The 16,245-nt window shown below is 39.1% G+C and overlaps 1 protein-coding gene across 1 annotated transcript in view; it reads right to left on the reverse strand.

Annotated features, from left to right (window-relative positions):
- NAPRT (nicotinate phosphoribosyltransferase) overlaps nucleotides 1–16,245 on the reverse strand; it is a 1,644,161-nt gene that overhangs the window by 889,100 nt on the left and 738,816 nt on the right. Inside the window, exon 5 of the mRNA XM_044067330.1 lies at nucleotides 1,359–1,474. Within this exon, the coding sequence (XP_043923265.1) occupies nucleotides 1,359–1,474 (116 nt within the window). The remainder of the gene's footprint in view (nucleotides 1–1,358; nucleotides 1,475–16,245) is intronic.

Consider the following 16,245-nt stretch of genomic DNA (forward strand, 5'->3'; position numbering starts at 1 on the left):
ATTCTCAAAGTTGCTGCAGAATCCATTGCCTACCCCAGCTCAATACTGATTAATAAATCCATTAATGAAGCCTCTATCACTGATTTATGGAAATCTTTCTTTACAATTCTACTACATAAGGGTGGAAATTCCACCGACCCTTCTAATTACTGGCCCATAGCCACCCTGTCCCGCATCTCCAAAATTTTCGAAAAGTGTATCACACCCAATTAATAAAATACCTGTTTGACAATAACTTGCGTACCCATGGCTTCAGAGCCCACCATAGCACATCAACTGCACTTCTTTCATTCACTCAGTCCGTAGCTGAGGCCCATGACAGTAACACGCTAATCTCCTGCCTTTTCCTCTACCTCTCTAAGGTCTTTGAAACTGTTAATTACTCCAAACTTTTATCTAAACTTTCAGACCTTAATCGTTCTACCTCCTCCATATAATGGTTTTCCAGCTATCTCTCCAATAGGCAACGATCTGTGTGCTGGCAAAGTGTTTTCTTCCCCTTCCTTCTAGTCAGCACTGAGTTCCTCGAGGATCAGTTTTGGGCCCACTACTGTTCAATATTTTCACCAACAAACTACACCTTGCTTGTAAAACCTCTATGCTACTGCAATATGCGGATGACTCAACACTTATCACCACTGCCCTTACTACTCCTAATGTGTTAGCATTCAGTCAGGACACCTACCCTTTGTACCACCTTACAAGCTTGACAAAGTTTACAGACCCTAGTATCATGTCAATTCCCTTGGCAAAACATAGAGCACAGATGATAAGCCTTGGATGCTATCTTCTATGTTCACACGTTAAGTGATTATTCCCTGAATATGTAAGCAAATGTGAATAATGTATATATCTAAAAAATTATTTTAACTGCGCCAAAATGAATAAATAGATATTAATATGAAAAACAGAGAAATGACCAATTAACTACTTGCAATATAAAACTGTAAGCACTAACTGTCAGTTTCAATGTAGTAAGGAGAAATGAAGATGGCATGGGGAAGCCATTTTTTTAATATCAGTAACAAAGAAGCATGCCGTACCTAATACCAACAATGCCTATGTATCAGGTAGATGCAGGTATCAGGACAAAAACACATCAATAAAGGATGAAGGTAAGAGGAAAGCCTGTTTGTAACACTATTGCAAGTAGCACCTCACAAAGAAGATCTGAAATTCAAGAATCATTTGACAACTAACCATTAATTCTATGATCACTAGCATTGACAAACTGACATTGATTTCTTTCCACAAATTCATTTAACTGTGATGCCCTTTAGCCAGGTCTAGCCTGGTAATGTGAGTTTGGGGTTTCAGCATATACACATAAATACAGATAAAAAGCACAATTTACCTACCCGAGGCTTCACATCCACCATACTGTTAAAAGATGAAATGAAAGAGTGAGCCACAGTTCCAGTTACTGGAATTCCATAGAGTTTCCCAGCCAGAACATTGCTTGTTTTGTCAAACCCTACAGAACAAAACATAAAAGAGAAGATTAGAGCTGGCAAAGACCATATTGTACAGAACCATTGAGTTCTAGTATAGTCTGTTTTAAAAAAAAACAAAGTATTCAAAGAAGTAATACAAACTACTGGTGCACATTAAAATCACCTTACCTATTCCTTCTTTACATCAGTGGAAGCAACATATACAAAAACACATTCTGCAGCGTACATAACCTTGCCAAACTAAATATTTAAAAAAAAAAAACAATTTTATTGAATTATCACTTGTGACATAGGCAAACTTACATTTACATAAAAAGTAAACAAACCACATTAACAGGTTCACATTTACAAACATTTTTCATCATATATATTTTTCTATACAATATAATCAATCCAACATTACATATATTGCTGAATTCCTGTCTTTTCTTAAATTTCACTCCTCCTCCAAAACATTTTTTCTGCATGCATTGTTCTCACAATTTCCATTGTTTTCAATGTAATTTGCTCCTACCCTTTTCTAAAGATCACACTTCATGTTCTTTTATCTCTGTTACAATATTCACTACTTTAATTATGATTGATTTAAACTTTGACTTCCATTTTCTAGTAATTGCTTTTTGGCAGCCACCAGAATTAAACTTAGCAAGGCCTTGTTATGTCTAGGCAATTCAGATCCTGTGTCCTAGCTCAAAAAATAATTTCCTTATTCACACTCATTTGCTCACCGAGTATTCCTGACAGAGTACTCTGTAGAGAGTTTTTAAAGTCTGCAAACTATTACACAATGAAAACACATGCTCCCAGGTACCTCTTTCTTCCCCATCACACCTCCAACATTTGCCATCTACATGAGGAAAAATTCCTTGGAATTTGGTCGGGGTATAAAAGTACCTATGCAAACACCCCCAAACAAAAATCCTAAATCTTCTAGACTTTGTTGCATATTTGGGAGACATACATAGGTCCTCCTATTGTTTCTTTGTGAATTGCTCATCTAAACTCTCTTCCCAAACTTTTCTAATCTCATCTGATTGATTCTATAGTTATCGTGCAATATTTTATATGCCCTACTAATCATCCCTTTTTAAACAGCAACTTTTGTTCTAGATTCAACTAAAAACTCAACCAATGCGATTCTATAGTTATCGTGCAATATTTTATATGCCCTACTAATCATCCCTTTTTAAACAGCAACTTTTGTTCTAGATTCAACTAAAAACTCAACCAATGCAGGTCTTTCACTTAGGATTCCCCTATCCTTTTCCCTTTGCCTATACTCAATATCAATCCCTGATAGGGAAGGCAGTCTCAACCCTTCAGTCCAAATGTCTTCTTTCCCTCTTCCCATTCTATTACCTTTCCCATTATACTACATGTATCTCTAATTCCAGTCATCCCTATCTGCAGTGTTGGCTTAGTTCTTGGTATATTTTATGCTACTTTATGAATATAATAGTTGGCATGACTATTATTCTCCTTAAGGATATGGATACAAAATCCCACCCTCTAATTATTTCTTGAATTTTCTCCCTGCTTCATCAATATCCCTTGCCACTTTAAATTCTAGTGTTCTGCTTGTGTTATGTACAAGAGCCTTAACTGAATAGCTCTAAAATATCCCTTCAAATCATATAAAACACAAATACCTCGTAAAGAATTGCCAAGAAAACAACCTGTAATAGGACATGTTTAATGGTACTTCACAGTTAAAAACTCAGTAGAAAAATAAAAATCTCCAGTCAAGTGCTTTCGTCCATAAAACTTTAGGACTTCATGGCAATTCTTTACGAAGTATATGCGTTTTATAAGGTCATGGTTTGCCTCGGCACACTGCTTCTTTTTAATAATCCTTTCAAATCAGGTAATCCTAAACCACCTTGTTCTATTGAAATGATCAACTTATCCAACTTGACTTGTGCCCTCTTCCCCTTCCAGATAAAATCCATCAACTCTCTGTTAATTACTATCTACAACTTTTCTAGTTGATAAAACTATGCCTGATCTGTGTATACAACTAAAAGGACTAAAAACATTTTACTGTTCTGATTTTGCTGTCCATATCCACAGGCAAGAGCTTCCAGTTTCTCAGTTTTTGTATTATCTTTTGTTTAGTCTCTTCCTACATATCCTTAACTGTCATAACAGAATCTTTTTTAACCCATACTCCTAAACACTTCATTGTATCATGTCCCCATAAATATGGGTATTGCTGAACCAATTCATGTGCAAGCACACAGTTTACAGCTATAGCCTTTGTTTTATCTTCATTAATTACATATCCAAAAAATGGAACTGTCGCAGAATGCTCCTCAACACTGAGATGTGCTTTTCTGGTTTTATCAGGTACAAAATAATATTGTCTGCAAATAAAACCAATTTTCTTGATTACCATACTAATTGCATCATTGAATTTCTGAGTCCCTTATTTTCTTTGCCAATGGTTCTAAATATAAGACAAATAAAGGGGAAAGAGAACACCCCTGCTTGGCTCCTCTGTTCAGAGCCCTCCCTCTCTGGTTTTTGCCTCCAATCCCTTATATAGCCTCTTAATTCATCATCTTCTTTTGGCTATTCCCATTAGGGGTCACCACAGCGGATCATCTATTTCCATTTCTTCCTGTCCTCTGTATAATGCTCTTTCACACCAACCGCCTGCATGTCCTCTCTCATCACATCCATAAACCTTATCTTAGGCCTTCGTCTTTTCCTCTTACCTGGCAGCTCCATCCTTAGCATCCTTTTCCCAATATACCCAGCATCCCTCCATAGGACATGTCCAAACCAACGCAATCTCGCCTCTCTTGCTTTGTCTCCAAACTGTCCAACCTGAGCTGACCCTCTAATATACTGATTCCTAATCCTGTCCATCCTAGTCACACCCAGTGCAAATCTTAACATCTTTAAGTCTGCCACATCCAGCTCTGACTCCTGCCTTTTTGTCAATGCCACCGTCTCCAACCCATATAACATAGCTGGTCTCACTACCCTCTTGTAGACCTTCCCTTTCACTCTTACTGGTACCCGTCTGTCACAAATCACTCCTGACACTCTTCTCCACCCATTCCATCCTGTCTGTACTCTCTTCTTCACCTCTCTCCTACACTCACCATTACTCTGAACTGTTGATCCCAAGTACTTAAACTCATCCACCTTTAGCAACTCTACTCCCTGGAGCCTCACCATTCCTCTAGCCTCCCTCTCATTTACACACATATATTCTGTTTTAGCCCTGCTGACCTTCATTCCTCTCCTCTCTAAAGCATATCTCAACCTCTCCAGGGTCTCCTCAACCTGGTCCCTACTCTCACTACATATCACAATGTCATCTGCAAACATCATAGTCCACGGGGCCTCCTGTCTGATCTCATCTGTCAACCTGTCCATCACCACTGTAAATAAGAAAGGGCTCAGAGCTGATCCTTGATGTAATCCTACCTCCACCTTAAACTTATCTGTCACTCCCACAGCAGTCCTCACCAGTGTCACACTACCCTCGTACATATCCTGTACCACTCTTACATACTTCTCTGCCACTCCAGATTTCCTCATACAATACCACAACTCTTCTCTAGGCACCCTGTCATATGCTTTCTCTAAGTCCACAAAGACACAATGCAACTCCTTCTGGCCTTCTCTGTATTTCTCCAAGAAGACTCGCAGAGCAAACATTGCATCTGTAGTGCTCTTTCCTGGCATGAAACCATACTGCTGATCACTAATCATCACCTCCCTTCTTAACCTAGCTTCCACTACTCTTTCCCATAACTTCAAGCTGTGACTGATCGATTATATCCCTCTGTAGTTACTGCAGCTCTGCACATCACCCTTATTCTTAAAGATAGGTTCCAAACTTTTTCTCCACTCCTCAGGCATCCTCTGACTTTCCAAAATTTCATTAAACAATCTGGTTAAAAATTCCACTGCCATTTCTCCTAAGTACCTCCATGCTTCCACTGGTATGTCATCTGGGCCAACAGCCTTTCCATTCTTCATCCTCTTCATAGCTGTCCTTACTTCCTCCTTGCTAATCTGTTTCACTTCCTGATTCACTATCCCCACATCATCCAACCTTCTCTCTCTCTCATTCTCTTCATTCATCAGCCCTTCAAAGTACTCCTTCCATCTACTCAACACACTCTCCTCACTTGTGAGTACGTTTCCCTCACTATCCTTTATCACCCTTACCTGCTGCACATCTTTCCCAGCTCTGTCCCTCTGCCTAGCCAATCAGTACAGGTCCTTTACTCCCTCTTTAGTCCCCAATCTTTCATACAACTCTCCATATGCCTTATCCTTAGCCTTTGCCACCTCTCTCTTTGCCATGCGCCTCATCACCCTATACTCAAGTCTACTTTCTTTATCACTTTGACAATCCCTCTTCTTCTTCGCCAGCCTCTTCCTCTGTATACTCTCCTGTACTTCCTCATTCCACCACCAGGTCTCCTTGTCCTCCTTCCTCTGTCCAGATGTCACACTAAGCACCTTTCTAGCAGTCTCCCTTACTAGCTCTGCTGTAGTTACCCAGCTATTCGGTAACTCTTCACTGCCTCCCAGTGCCTGTCTTAACTCTTCCCTGAATTCCACCTCACAATCACCCTTTTTTATATAGCCTCTTAATTAACCTAATTAATTTTATCAGGGAATGCAAATGCTTCAATTGGCCTACTCAAAAATCCCAGCTTACTCAGTTGAATGCTTTCTCTGCTTCTCTGCATCAAGACCCACCAACAGCAGCTGTATTTTCTTACATTCTGCTTCCCTCTGGACCATTGTTCTACTAATGTTGTCAAATGTTTGCCTCTTCACCATAAAACCACAATGATCCAAATGTATCAATTTTGGCAACACCTTTGCCACTCTTTTAGCCATTAAACACATTAACATATAATTGCCATGGTTTCAAATTGAAATAGGCCTATATGAAGCTGGATCTGATGGATCTTTACTGTCTTTAGGTATTACAGCAACCACAGATTTCTTTCCAGGATGTGGTACTTACCCTCCTTTTAAAATACTGTTAAATAAAACCTTATAGATCTTTATCACTTTTTTTTTGTTTCCTAGCTTCTAAACTTCTACTGGAATAACATATATTCCTGGAGACTTTACTGCAGATTTGTTATACATTACCATTTTTACCTTATTGCCTCCTATCTTATTTATTTTTATTTATTTATTTAACATTTGTTTACTGGGAAAGTCAGACTGGACACAGGTCCTTTTTCAGCAGAGGCCCGGGGAGAAAAGTTCCATGAGTAACAGTAAATTTTTATGCACACATTACAATAATCCATAAAGTATAAAGTAAACAAAATGTAATATACATAAGAACACATACATTTGTTACATCTTGACAACAAAACCTGGGCTTTGAATATAGCTAGAACTACTTGTAGGTATGACATATGTCAAGATATAAGGTTAAGGCAGGTCAATAGGAACAAAGGATTAAACACCGGGGAGAAGTTGGATATGTTTTGGGTATACTGTGATGTATCAGAGCACTCATGAGGGGTTAGTACAGGAATATAACCACTTATTATATCTTAACTGTTAATAGTTGAGCCGCATCTACTCTAACCTTGGTATTTTAAGTCTTCCATATATATTTCCATTTCTGATTTTCCTTGTTTCCCAATTTCTCTGCTTTATACAAATTTTCATGAAATTTCTGAAATATCTCTAACATTAACTCTCTGATACCTAAGTCATTGTGCTAAACATTTCTGTGTCCAGGAGTTATCAAAAAAAAAAAAAACAGTTGCTTAACAGCAGCCTTTCTGAACTTATACATATTATCCACGTACTCCCTTATTTTCTATGTAGCAATCTGCAGTTGCACCTCTTCTTGTTCTTTGAGATTCCCCTTATTCTAAAATACTTTAACCTTTGTCAGGCCCTCTAAATAAATCTTGTTACTTCTTAACCGTATCTCTTTTTTTCTTTTATTTTTACCCTATTTTTAAACTCCACATTCATGTTATCCCATATGCTAGCTATAACTTCTGAGGCACTGTACTTTCTATCTTCCCTAATAACTTCCAAATAATTTCCATTCCTTAAATTCTCTTTTTAACAGGTAGGTAGAAAAATGCCAGCGTCTCATTTTTACTTCATTACCCTGCATTTTTATCATGGTTATTGTTGGTGCATGATCTGAAACAGATACTGCATATGTGTGTCAATGCTCTCAATTAAATGCACATTTTAGCTAGTATTATTTACATGTTGCAATACTTTAGACAGCTTCAGCTAAATATGCTAGAAGTTCTGACTATCACTCCAGAAATGCCAATGCCATGATAGAAAAAGCCTGGACATGAAGGGGCCAATGGTCGTCAGACAGTGAAGATAAAAGACTTCAAAAAAAAAAAAAAAAAAAAAAAAAAAGACAAATCCTATCTCATGCATTCTAACTTAAGTTTTACACTGAATATATTGCAGATTTTTGAGTTATTTACAAAACAGCCCTCTTTTTATGTAGTCCTTTTACAATTTCACTTAAATGTTGAAAACGGCTGGCTCTCTGTAAACTCTATTGACAAAGCTGAAACAATGCTTACACTGTTTTGTTGCACATACATTACTAAATATTGATAATCTATTTTAGTAAAACAAGAAATAAAAACAAGAAACAAATGGACCACTTGCAGAAGGCAGCACTGCTATAAGAAAATAAAACCCAGGCAAGCTAATTTGCTCTACATCAAACAAAAAAAGTTTTAACTGTATAAGAACAAACAAAATTAAGTAGGTAATGAAAATGCATGCATTGCACTCACTAGTACTGCTACTATTCAAAGTCACATATTTTGAACTCTACTCAGGTTAAAATGCAAATGGTCTAAACGAAATGATAGCCTACAACCATCTTGCCCTCTATCCCAGGTATTTGAAAAATGTGTTCCACAGTCAATGAACTACCTAAAAAATAAGTTAATGAAACTTATTTTTTAATTGTGTCCTTATATTCTGAACTAATCTGATACATCAAAATTGCTCTAAGTGCTTCTTACTACATTCTAATAAATTTTCCACAAACTGGCAGTCATGGGGCCTGCCATATTCATCTGAGCTTATTTTATTGCTTGGTGGTCTTGCTCCAAAACCAGTTTCAGACTGCATTTATAAGAGTCATGCTACACAAACAGAAATCAAGTGGCATTATGGTTAAAGTCTTTGCCTCTCATGTTCAAGGTACAAGGTTTGATCCTGAGTTCTGGCCAGTAAATGTATGGAGCTTGAATGTTCTTCTCTGTATCACAGTGGGGCTTCTTCCTCCTCCCAAAAACATGCTGAGTGTTTCCATGTCAAATTCACCCAAGAATGGAGCTGTGGACAGCAGCAGCACAGACTCTAAATGGTGCCCTATAGGAGGAAGAGTTGCATGCACCATCCTCCTTTGGCATCTACTCTGATGTGTAGTATCCTCAAGATAGGAGGACACAGATCACAGACTGTGAGCCGTGGCAGGGCTAGCCACTTGACGGTGTCAAATATGGCTCTAGGTGATTCAGTCATGTTGACTAATGTTGCCAAGTGGGCATGAGTATTTGCTGATGATAAGTGAGTTGAGCACCAAGCCTACTCTGACCTATGCCACAGACCCATGCCAAGAGGGAGGGGTGTATGTGACTCAGTGTGTGCCCGCCATAAAGCCCAGGATGGGTCAATAAATTACTGGCATGTCCAGTTGCCCATCTTGGGCTACCTTCAAAAGCCGGTCATAAAAGCAAACATGAACTAAGAATACTCAATATATACTCCCTGACAGGACAGAGCTTGGAAGTGGATGACATGATGGCTCAGAGGAGGCTGGACATCCTATGTATCCAAGAGGCAAGATGAAAGGGCAATACAGAAAAGACACTTGTCTTGGAATCCAGAGTCTACTACTGAGGAAGAGGACAGAATAGAACTGGAGTGGCAATTGTGGTGAGGGAGAGGCTTCAGAAGATAGTAAGGGATGTCATTAGAAATAGTGATAGACTCATTTCAGTCAGACTACGTTTCAGTCAGTTTACTACTGAAACCTTGAAACTGCATCCAATGACCGGCCTCACCATTGAACCAAAATGTGGAAAACTGCAACAGCGAACAAGCAGCAAACTCAAAACTGAATACATCGCCTCCAGTAGTTCAATATAGTTGACATGACAGGAGGTGACATCAGTCACCCAAGCTATGCACTGTAATGTACAGTGACACTGTAGAGTCAACGGCACATCAATTTTACTATATTGCAGGGGGGCAAGCCCCCTGCACCTACCACACCCCCTGAAAATTATATATATGCCAACTCCAAGATCGCACTACAGTGAGGAAATGGGTTAATTCCCTGTTCTTCACTGAACTGCAATCTCCACTCAAAATCCCAAACTGAAATACTTGAGCTGCACTACCCATTCGGTACTGTGTAGTCAATATATTTTGGTTTGCAAACCGCACTTCAACAATCTTACATTCGACCAACTGCCATTCGCAAATGTGATAGTAAACTGTTGCAGCCTATGCCCCATAGCAAAGCTGTGATAGTGAGGAAAAGAGTGGACTCAAGTAGCAGTTATTGGGCTTAGTAGATAAAGCAGGACAACAAGAACTGGTATTGATAACGGCTGACCTGAATGCACAAACAGTGACAGACAAGAATAGGATATGAGGACTGCCTGGGTCCACATGGGTGGGGCAATAGGAATAAAGAAGGACTGGCCATTCTACATGTCTGTCCGGAAAATGGTTAGATGGTAACCAACACCTGGTCTGGAAGACAGTCACAAGATCATATACAAGAGTGGCCAACATGCAACTCAATTAGACTTCCACCTAGTAAGGAAAGCATACTAGGGTAGAAGCAGTGATTGCAAAGTTATCCCCAGTGAAACATTCGGCCCACAGCATAAACCAATGGTTGCCACAATCAGCTGCAAGCAGTGGTCAAACAAGACTCTACGATCAACAGAGACTAAGCTGAAGACCTGGAAGTTGACTGGAGAGAAAGCACAACAGTTCAAGGAAATTACTTAGGGTTCTAGCACCTTAAGAAGAGGAGAAAATAGTTGAAACTGAAGAAGAATGGCAGCACCTCAAAACAGCATGTGTGAGGATTTCAGAACATATATGAGGACGGGTCAGGTGTGGAAATAAGGTACATAAAGAAAGCTGGTGATGGAATGCAGAAGTCTACGAAGTCAGCAAAAGAAAGAAGGAGTGCATGAAAAAGTGAAAGCTAGAAAAACACACCAGGCTAGGAAGGAAGAAATACAGGTTGGCTAACAAAGACGCTAAGAGAGGAGTTGCAAAAGCAATGAACAAAGCATCAGAGGCACTCTACCAACTTCTGGAAAGTGACAGAGTAGATGGTACAAAGAAACTATATCAGGTTGCAAGGCAAAGACAGAAAGATAAAGAAAGCAGACACCCTTCATAAGGGATGCCAGCAGTAACCTGATCACCAGTCTGCAGGACACCAAAGGCAGATGGAAGGAGTATTTCCAGCATATTCTGAATGAAGAAAACCCCACAGAAGTTGTACTACCTCAGACACAGCCAACAATGAAAGAAGAGGAGGAGCCCACCATATAAGAAATAAGAAAAGCACTAAGGAAAATGAACTTAGGGAAAGCAGCAGGCTCAGATGAGGTCACAGTAGCTATGATAAAGATACTGGTTAGAAAGGGGAGAAATGGCTCCCGAGGGAAGCCATATGAGGGAAAGGCATATCCCAGAGGAGGAGAGAATAAGCATACTAGTGCCAGTGCTCTAGAACAAAGGAGACATTCACAACTGAGGGCAGTATAGAGATATCAAACTCCTATCACTGCATGAAAGTTCTGAAGAGGGTGATTGATAAATAAATATGCAGAGTGACAAAGTAAGATGACAGATGAGCAGTTCAGTTTCAAAGATGCAGCAAAACTGACCCGACATTTGCAGTGAGACAGATACTGAGAAAATGCTAGAGAACAGGAGAGAGTCCAACTGGACATTCCTAGACTTGAAAAAAGCATATAACAAGGTCCCAAGAAAGTTGATTTGGGCAGTCCTGTGGTGGATTCAAGTCCTAGAAATACTGGTAGAATTAGTGAAGGCTATGTACAAGGACCCAATGACTCAAGTACTGTGTTTGGTCTCACAGAGGGGTGCCCAGTGGGAGTGGATGTGCAGCAGGGTTCAGCTCTGAGCCCTATGTTGTTCATTCATACTGGTGATGGACTACACTAGCAAGCAGGTTGAAGGGGACAGATCAACAAAGTTGCTGTGTGCAAACAATGTGGATTACAGGCAGACTCTGATGGCAGAATGGAATGCAAAACTGAAGGCACACTGAATGAAAATGAATACAGATAAGACAGTTGTAATGGAAGCAAATGGGGGAATCAGAAGAAGCTGAGAACTGAGACAGAAGGGAAAATACAGGAACATGCTAAAAACTTCAAGTACATGGGAGGGGTGACTGAAGAAAAGGGAAGTCCAAATGAGGAGGTAAAGGCTAGAATTAGAGGAGCTGCAGCCAACTGGCACAGAGTGTCAGGAGTAGTTTATGACAGAAAAACGCCAAAGAAGCTGAAATGTAAGGTTTGCAAAATAGTGGTTCTACCAGTACTACTGTATTGTACAGAAATCTGGGCAGTAAAGGCAGAGCAGTTGAGGAAGCTAGAGGTGATAGAGATGAAGTGACTGAGACGGGTGGGTAGGATGGACACTGTGGGACAGACAAAAAAATAAGGACATCAGAGCAGAAGCCAAATAAAGGCATCTAGCAAAGAGATTGTTTGATTGATTGACAGAGGACCTGTGACAGTCAGGCATGACTGTCAAAGAAGATAGGGGAGTGGTACTGAATAGAGAGATAGTGACACAGCACCCCAACCCCCATTGCAGAAGATGGGGAAAAAGGAGGTTGATGATGATGATGATGACGACGTAGTAAACAGAATGGCAGTGGTGTGAATCACGGGCATCTTACATAGCTTTTGGAACCTCACTGTTTTTTTACTTGTTTGCCTGAATTATCCTAACTTATACAGCATGGAGTAACAAATAAAGTAAGCAATAAAAAGATATAAACAAATTGTTTACAGTAATTACATTAAAATCACAGTATTGATAAAAAAACAACTTTTCACATTTGGCTCAGCCTCATTTCTTCCAAACCTTTGGATCGGACTCTCAAGCTCCTCCCCTTACCCATAATGCACCTAACTTCTGTATTACCTCAGATGTCATTTACCACTCTTACAGTTCGGAGCAGATCACACTTTCTCCAGCTTGGGAGAAAGAATAAGGAAGGAGCTGAAGCTGGAAGAAAAGCTTTTAATACTAGTTTGTTTCTTCTGTTGCTTTTGGCCCTGAAGTTGAACAAGGGGCCCAGATTTGACAAGGGGCACCTAAATGGCCTACTTCTAAGCAATAGACAAACTCCCTGAGTTGGGAATCTTATGCACACAGGAAGTGCACTTCTTAAAACGTTTTGGCTCTTCAGCCATGTTGAAAGTGTGGAATAGATGAGCCTCACTCTTTCTTTTTTTTTTTAAACACAGGAAGAATATAAAGCTAGGGAATTACCAACAATGGTAATAAAACTGCTATCCTGAAAAATGTGTAAGAAAGAAAAGGGTTACCAACAATGATAACTAGCAATACCTGGCAGAAAAACAGATAGAAAAACAATAAGGAGAAGGTAAAGGGAGGATAGGGATATATAGAAAATAGATAATAACAGAAGAAAACTAAATAAGTTCTAATTTTGCTCACGACAGTTAATGTGATAATAAACCCCAAGCTGGAGAAAGTGTGATCTGCTCCAAACTGTAAGAGTGGTAAATAACATCTGAGGTAATACAGGAGTTAGGGGCATTATGGGTAAGGGGAGGAGCTTGAGAGTCCGATCCAAAGGTTTGGAAGAAATGAGGCTGAGCCAGATACAAAGTCAGATCTGAGACCCATTCTTTGAGGAACTAATGAAAATGACATCAGATTATGATGTTTGTATGTTGAAATGTATCCACCTATACAGTAAAAATTTGTACTGTTACCACAATCTATTTGGAAGCTGTATTACTAGAGTTTGTGGTAGAATATGACTATTTGTACAAATGGATGTAATTTTTCTCCTCGGGTCTCTGCTGATGGGGATTTGTCCTGCTTGACTTTCCCATTAAATAAAGGCAAATAAATGAATAAATGATAAATTAATGAACATAGGTATCTATGGTTATTTGTGTGTGTGTGTGTGTGTGCACGCGCGCACACGCATTTATATTTGTGTATATATGTATATGCAAGGGTCTACTTCCGTTCATCAAAAGTACATCCTATCAAATCTCAAGAAGCCAACTCCATTTGAGCGAAAGTGCAGTTTCACGAAAATGCACTTTCGCGAAACACACATTAACAAATTAGGTGTGGTGGTTCAGGGATCCTGTGGATCAACGGGTAAGGTGTTATTTACTACACTTCCATTGGGAGTGGAACGTGTAGAGCATTTGCAGCTTAGTTATGTAGATCGCATCACAGTGTGGATAAGGAAATGTACCCTTTACTCCACTGTAGTACAATCTCAGAGTCAGTATATATAATTAATGGGGGTGTGCAGGGGCACTTGCCCCACTGCAGAAATGTGCTGTTAGGATTTATTTTCGTGTTTCCGTGCTTCTGTAATGTGCGTTTCACGAAAGTGCGTTTTCTTAAAACTGCACTTTCACTGAAATGGAGTCAGCTTTTAGAGATTCAATAGGGTGTACTTTCGATGAACGAAAGTAGACCCATACATATATATATATATATATATATATATATATATATATATATATATGCACACACACATATATACAGAGAGAGAGAGACACACAAACATAAAAAAATGCACAAATGAACACGCACACAGAAAGGCAGCATATGGTACAATGTTTTTGTATGCCTGCACAATTTACAAATACTGGTTTACTTACAAATTATGTTACTGCTATATTGTCCTCCACCCCTTTTTTAGGTGGAGTATTTTCCCCTGTTTTATGAAGTCCAGATATTTACTCTGTACTTTAATTCTTTATAAAAGACCTACATTAGTACGTTTATTGTATTTCTTCCATTTACTTCTTCAGGATAAATAATTATTTGCTGTGCAAAGTAAAAATTTCCTGTTTGGTCCAGTAATTCTACTTAAAACTATCAAGATAAATACTTGCATGTAAGTGTTTCTTTGTGGCCTTCTGTTCAGAGGCTTTCCTCTGGCTTCCGTGAAAACTGATACTAGTCTTTCTATCGTCAGCTGTTTACAGCTGTTTCTGTCAGATAAGGATATATTTTCACTGTTATCTACATTCCCAGCAGTACAGCACTTCTTTAACACACTGTCCCAACTACTTGCCCTTTACGCCCACGTGGAGCCACTAATCCATCTTTGCTGGATATATGCTGTTGTAAGGCTTTCTGATTCCCCCTTGATGTGCTATCCTTGACTAGCCTGCTTTAAACTGACTACATCTACTGCCTAACTTCAGTACATACACAAAAACAATTACACTGCAGTTTTGGAGTACCTAGATCTCCACATATGGCTAGCACCCATACCTACTTATACAGTCCTACAAAGACTTTTTAATCTCTGCAGCAAGTGTTACAGCTGAAAATATACCCCCATTCTTTCACTCTGTGTGGCATTCTAGTGCATGTGTATTAATATCAGTGAACAAGTGTTTTGCAGACAAGCAGGATGTAATGCTCTTATATGCAGCTGCATGAGTTAAAGGCTGACTTCTGAGAGAAAAAAAAGTTCTACACTTTGGGCTTCTACTCTATAATATTACATAAGATTCAGCCAGTTTTCCCATCAGCCAAATTTCCTGTTGTGACAAGTGAATCTCTATCGCTCACTTTTTTCACACCATCAACAGGCAGGGTTAGTATCCATAAAAATCACCACTAGATTTTGTTCTTCATTCAAGAAGCACTTTATGAATATTATAATAAACAAACTATATTGTATATATTTGTCAGAATGCTATGTAGAAGTAATTTGTGGCTATAAGTTTATCACATCCATGTAGCAATCTAAAAGTAAGTAAATGAAACAGAGAGGTTGTTGGACAGTCATAATGCTACAGAAACCTTTCCCTTCTAGATATCTTGTTTTAGCAACCATTCTCAACCTACAATGGTATCTTTATTCGGAGAAGATTCCTATAGCAGTATCTGTAACATGTACAGAATTCCAAATAGCAGTAAGACAAATCTGGGATAATGAAGAGTTACAGGTTCCCCTAGCTTACTATTGTCACGAATAATGCCTTGCATCCAGACCTGGTATCTAACTTAGAGTGTTTTCTGAATTTATCAACATTTATTCAGGTCACATCTCTATACATTTCACGATCTGACACATTTATTTTCTTATCTGACTACATGTTTGTTTGTTTGTTTCCTTGTTAAGTGGGGTACTGTACTGATCCACGTGGATCTTTTTCCACACAGCCTGAGATCGCTTGCTCAGAGTCACAAAGTAGGTAAATCGAGGCTGAGGGAATCAAACCCATGACTATAGAAAGCAGCTTGTCAACAACTAAAAGTCTTAGTCCTTTGTACTGATACATAAATATACACATCAGACATGGCAGCTTCAGTCATGGAATGTGGTTTGACAATGCCCCTTTTTTAATTTGTTGTAAACAAGGCAATAAAAACTGGTAAGACAGTCATTCAGTACTTGCACGTTGAAAAGCAAGCCCTATCTTCTCTTCATAAAAGAGATCAGTAGTTATTTAAGCTTTTGGATATACGTTACTCTGTC

This window comes from Protopterus annectens, chromosome 3.part1 (genome assembly GCF_019279795.1).
Source record: "Protopterus annectens isolate FY-2018-M chromosome 3.part1, PAN1.0, whole genome shotgun sequence".
Lineage (NCBI taxonomy): Eukaryota > Metazoa > Chordata > Ceratodontiformes > Protopteridae > Protopterus > Protopterus annectens.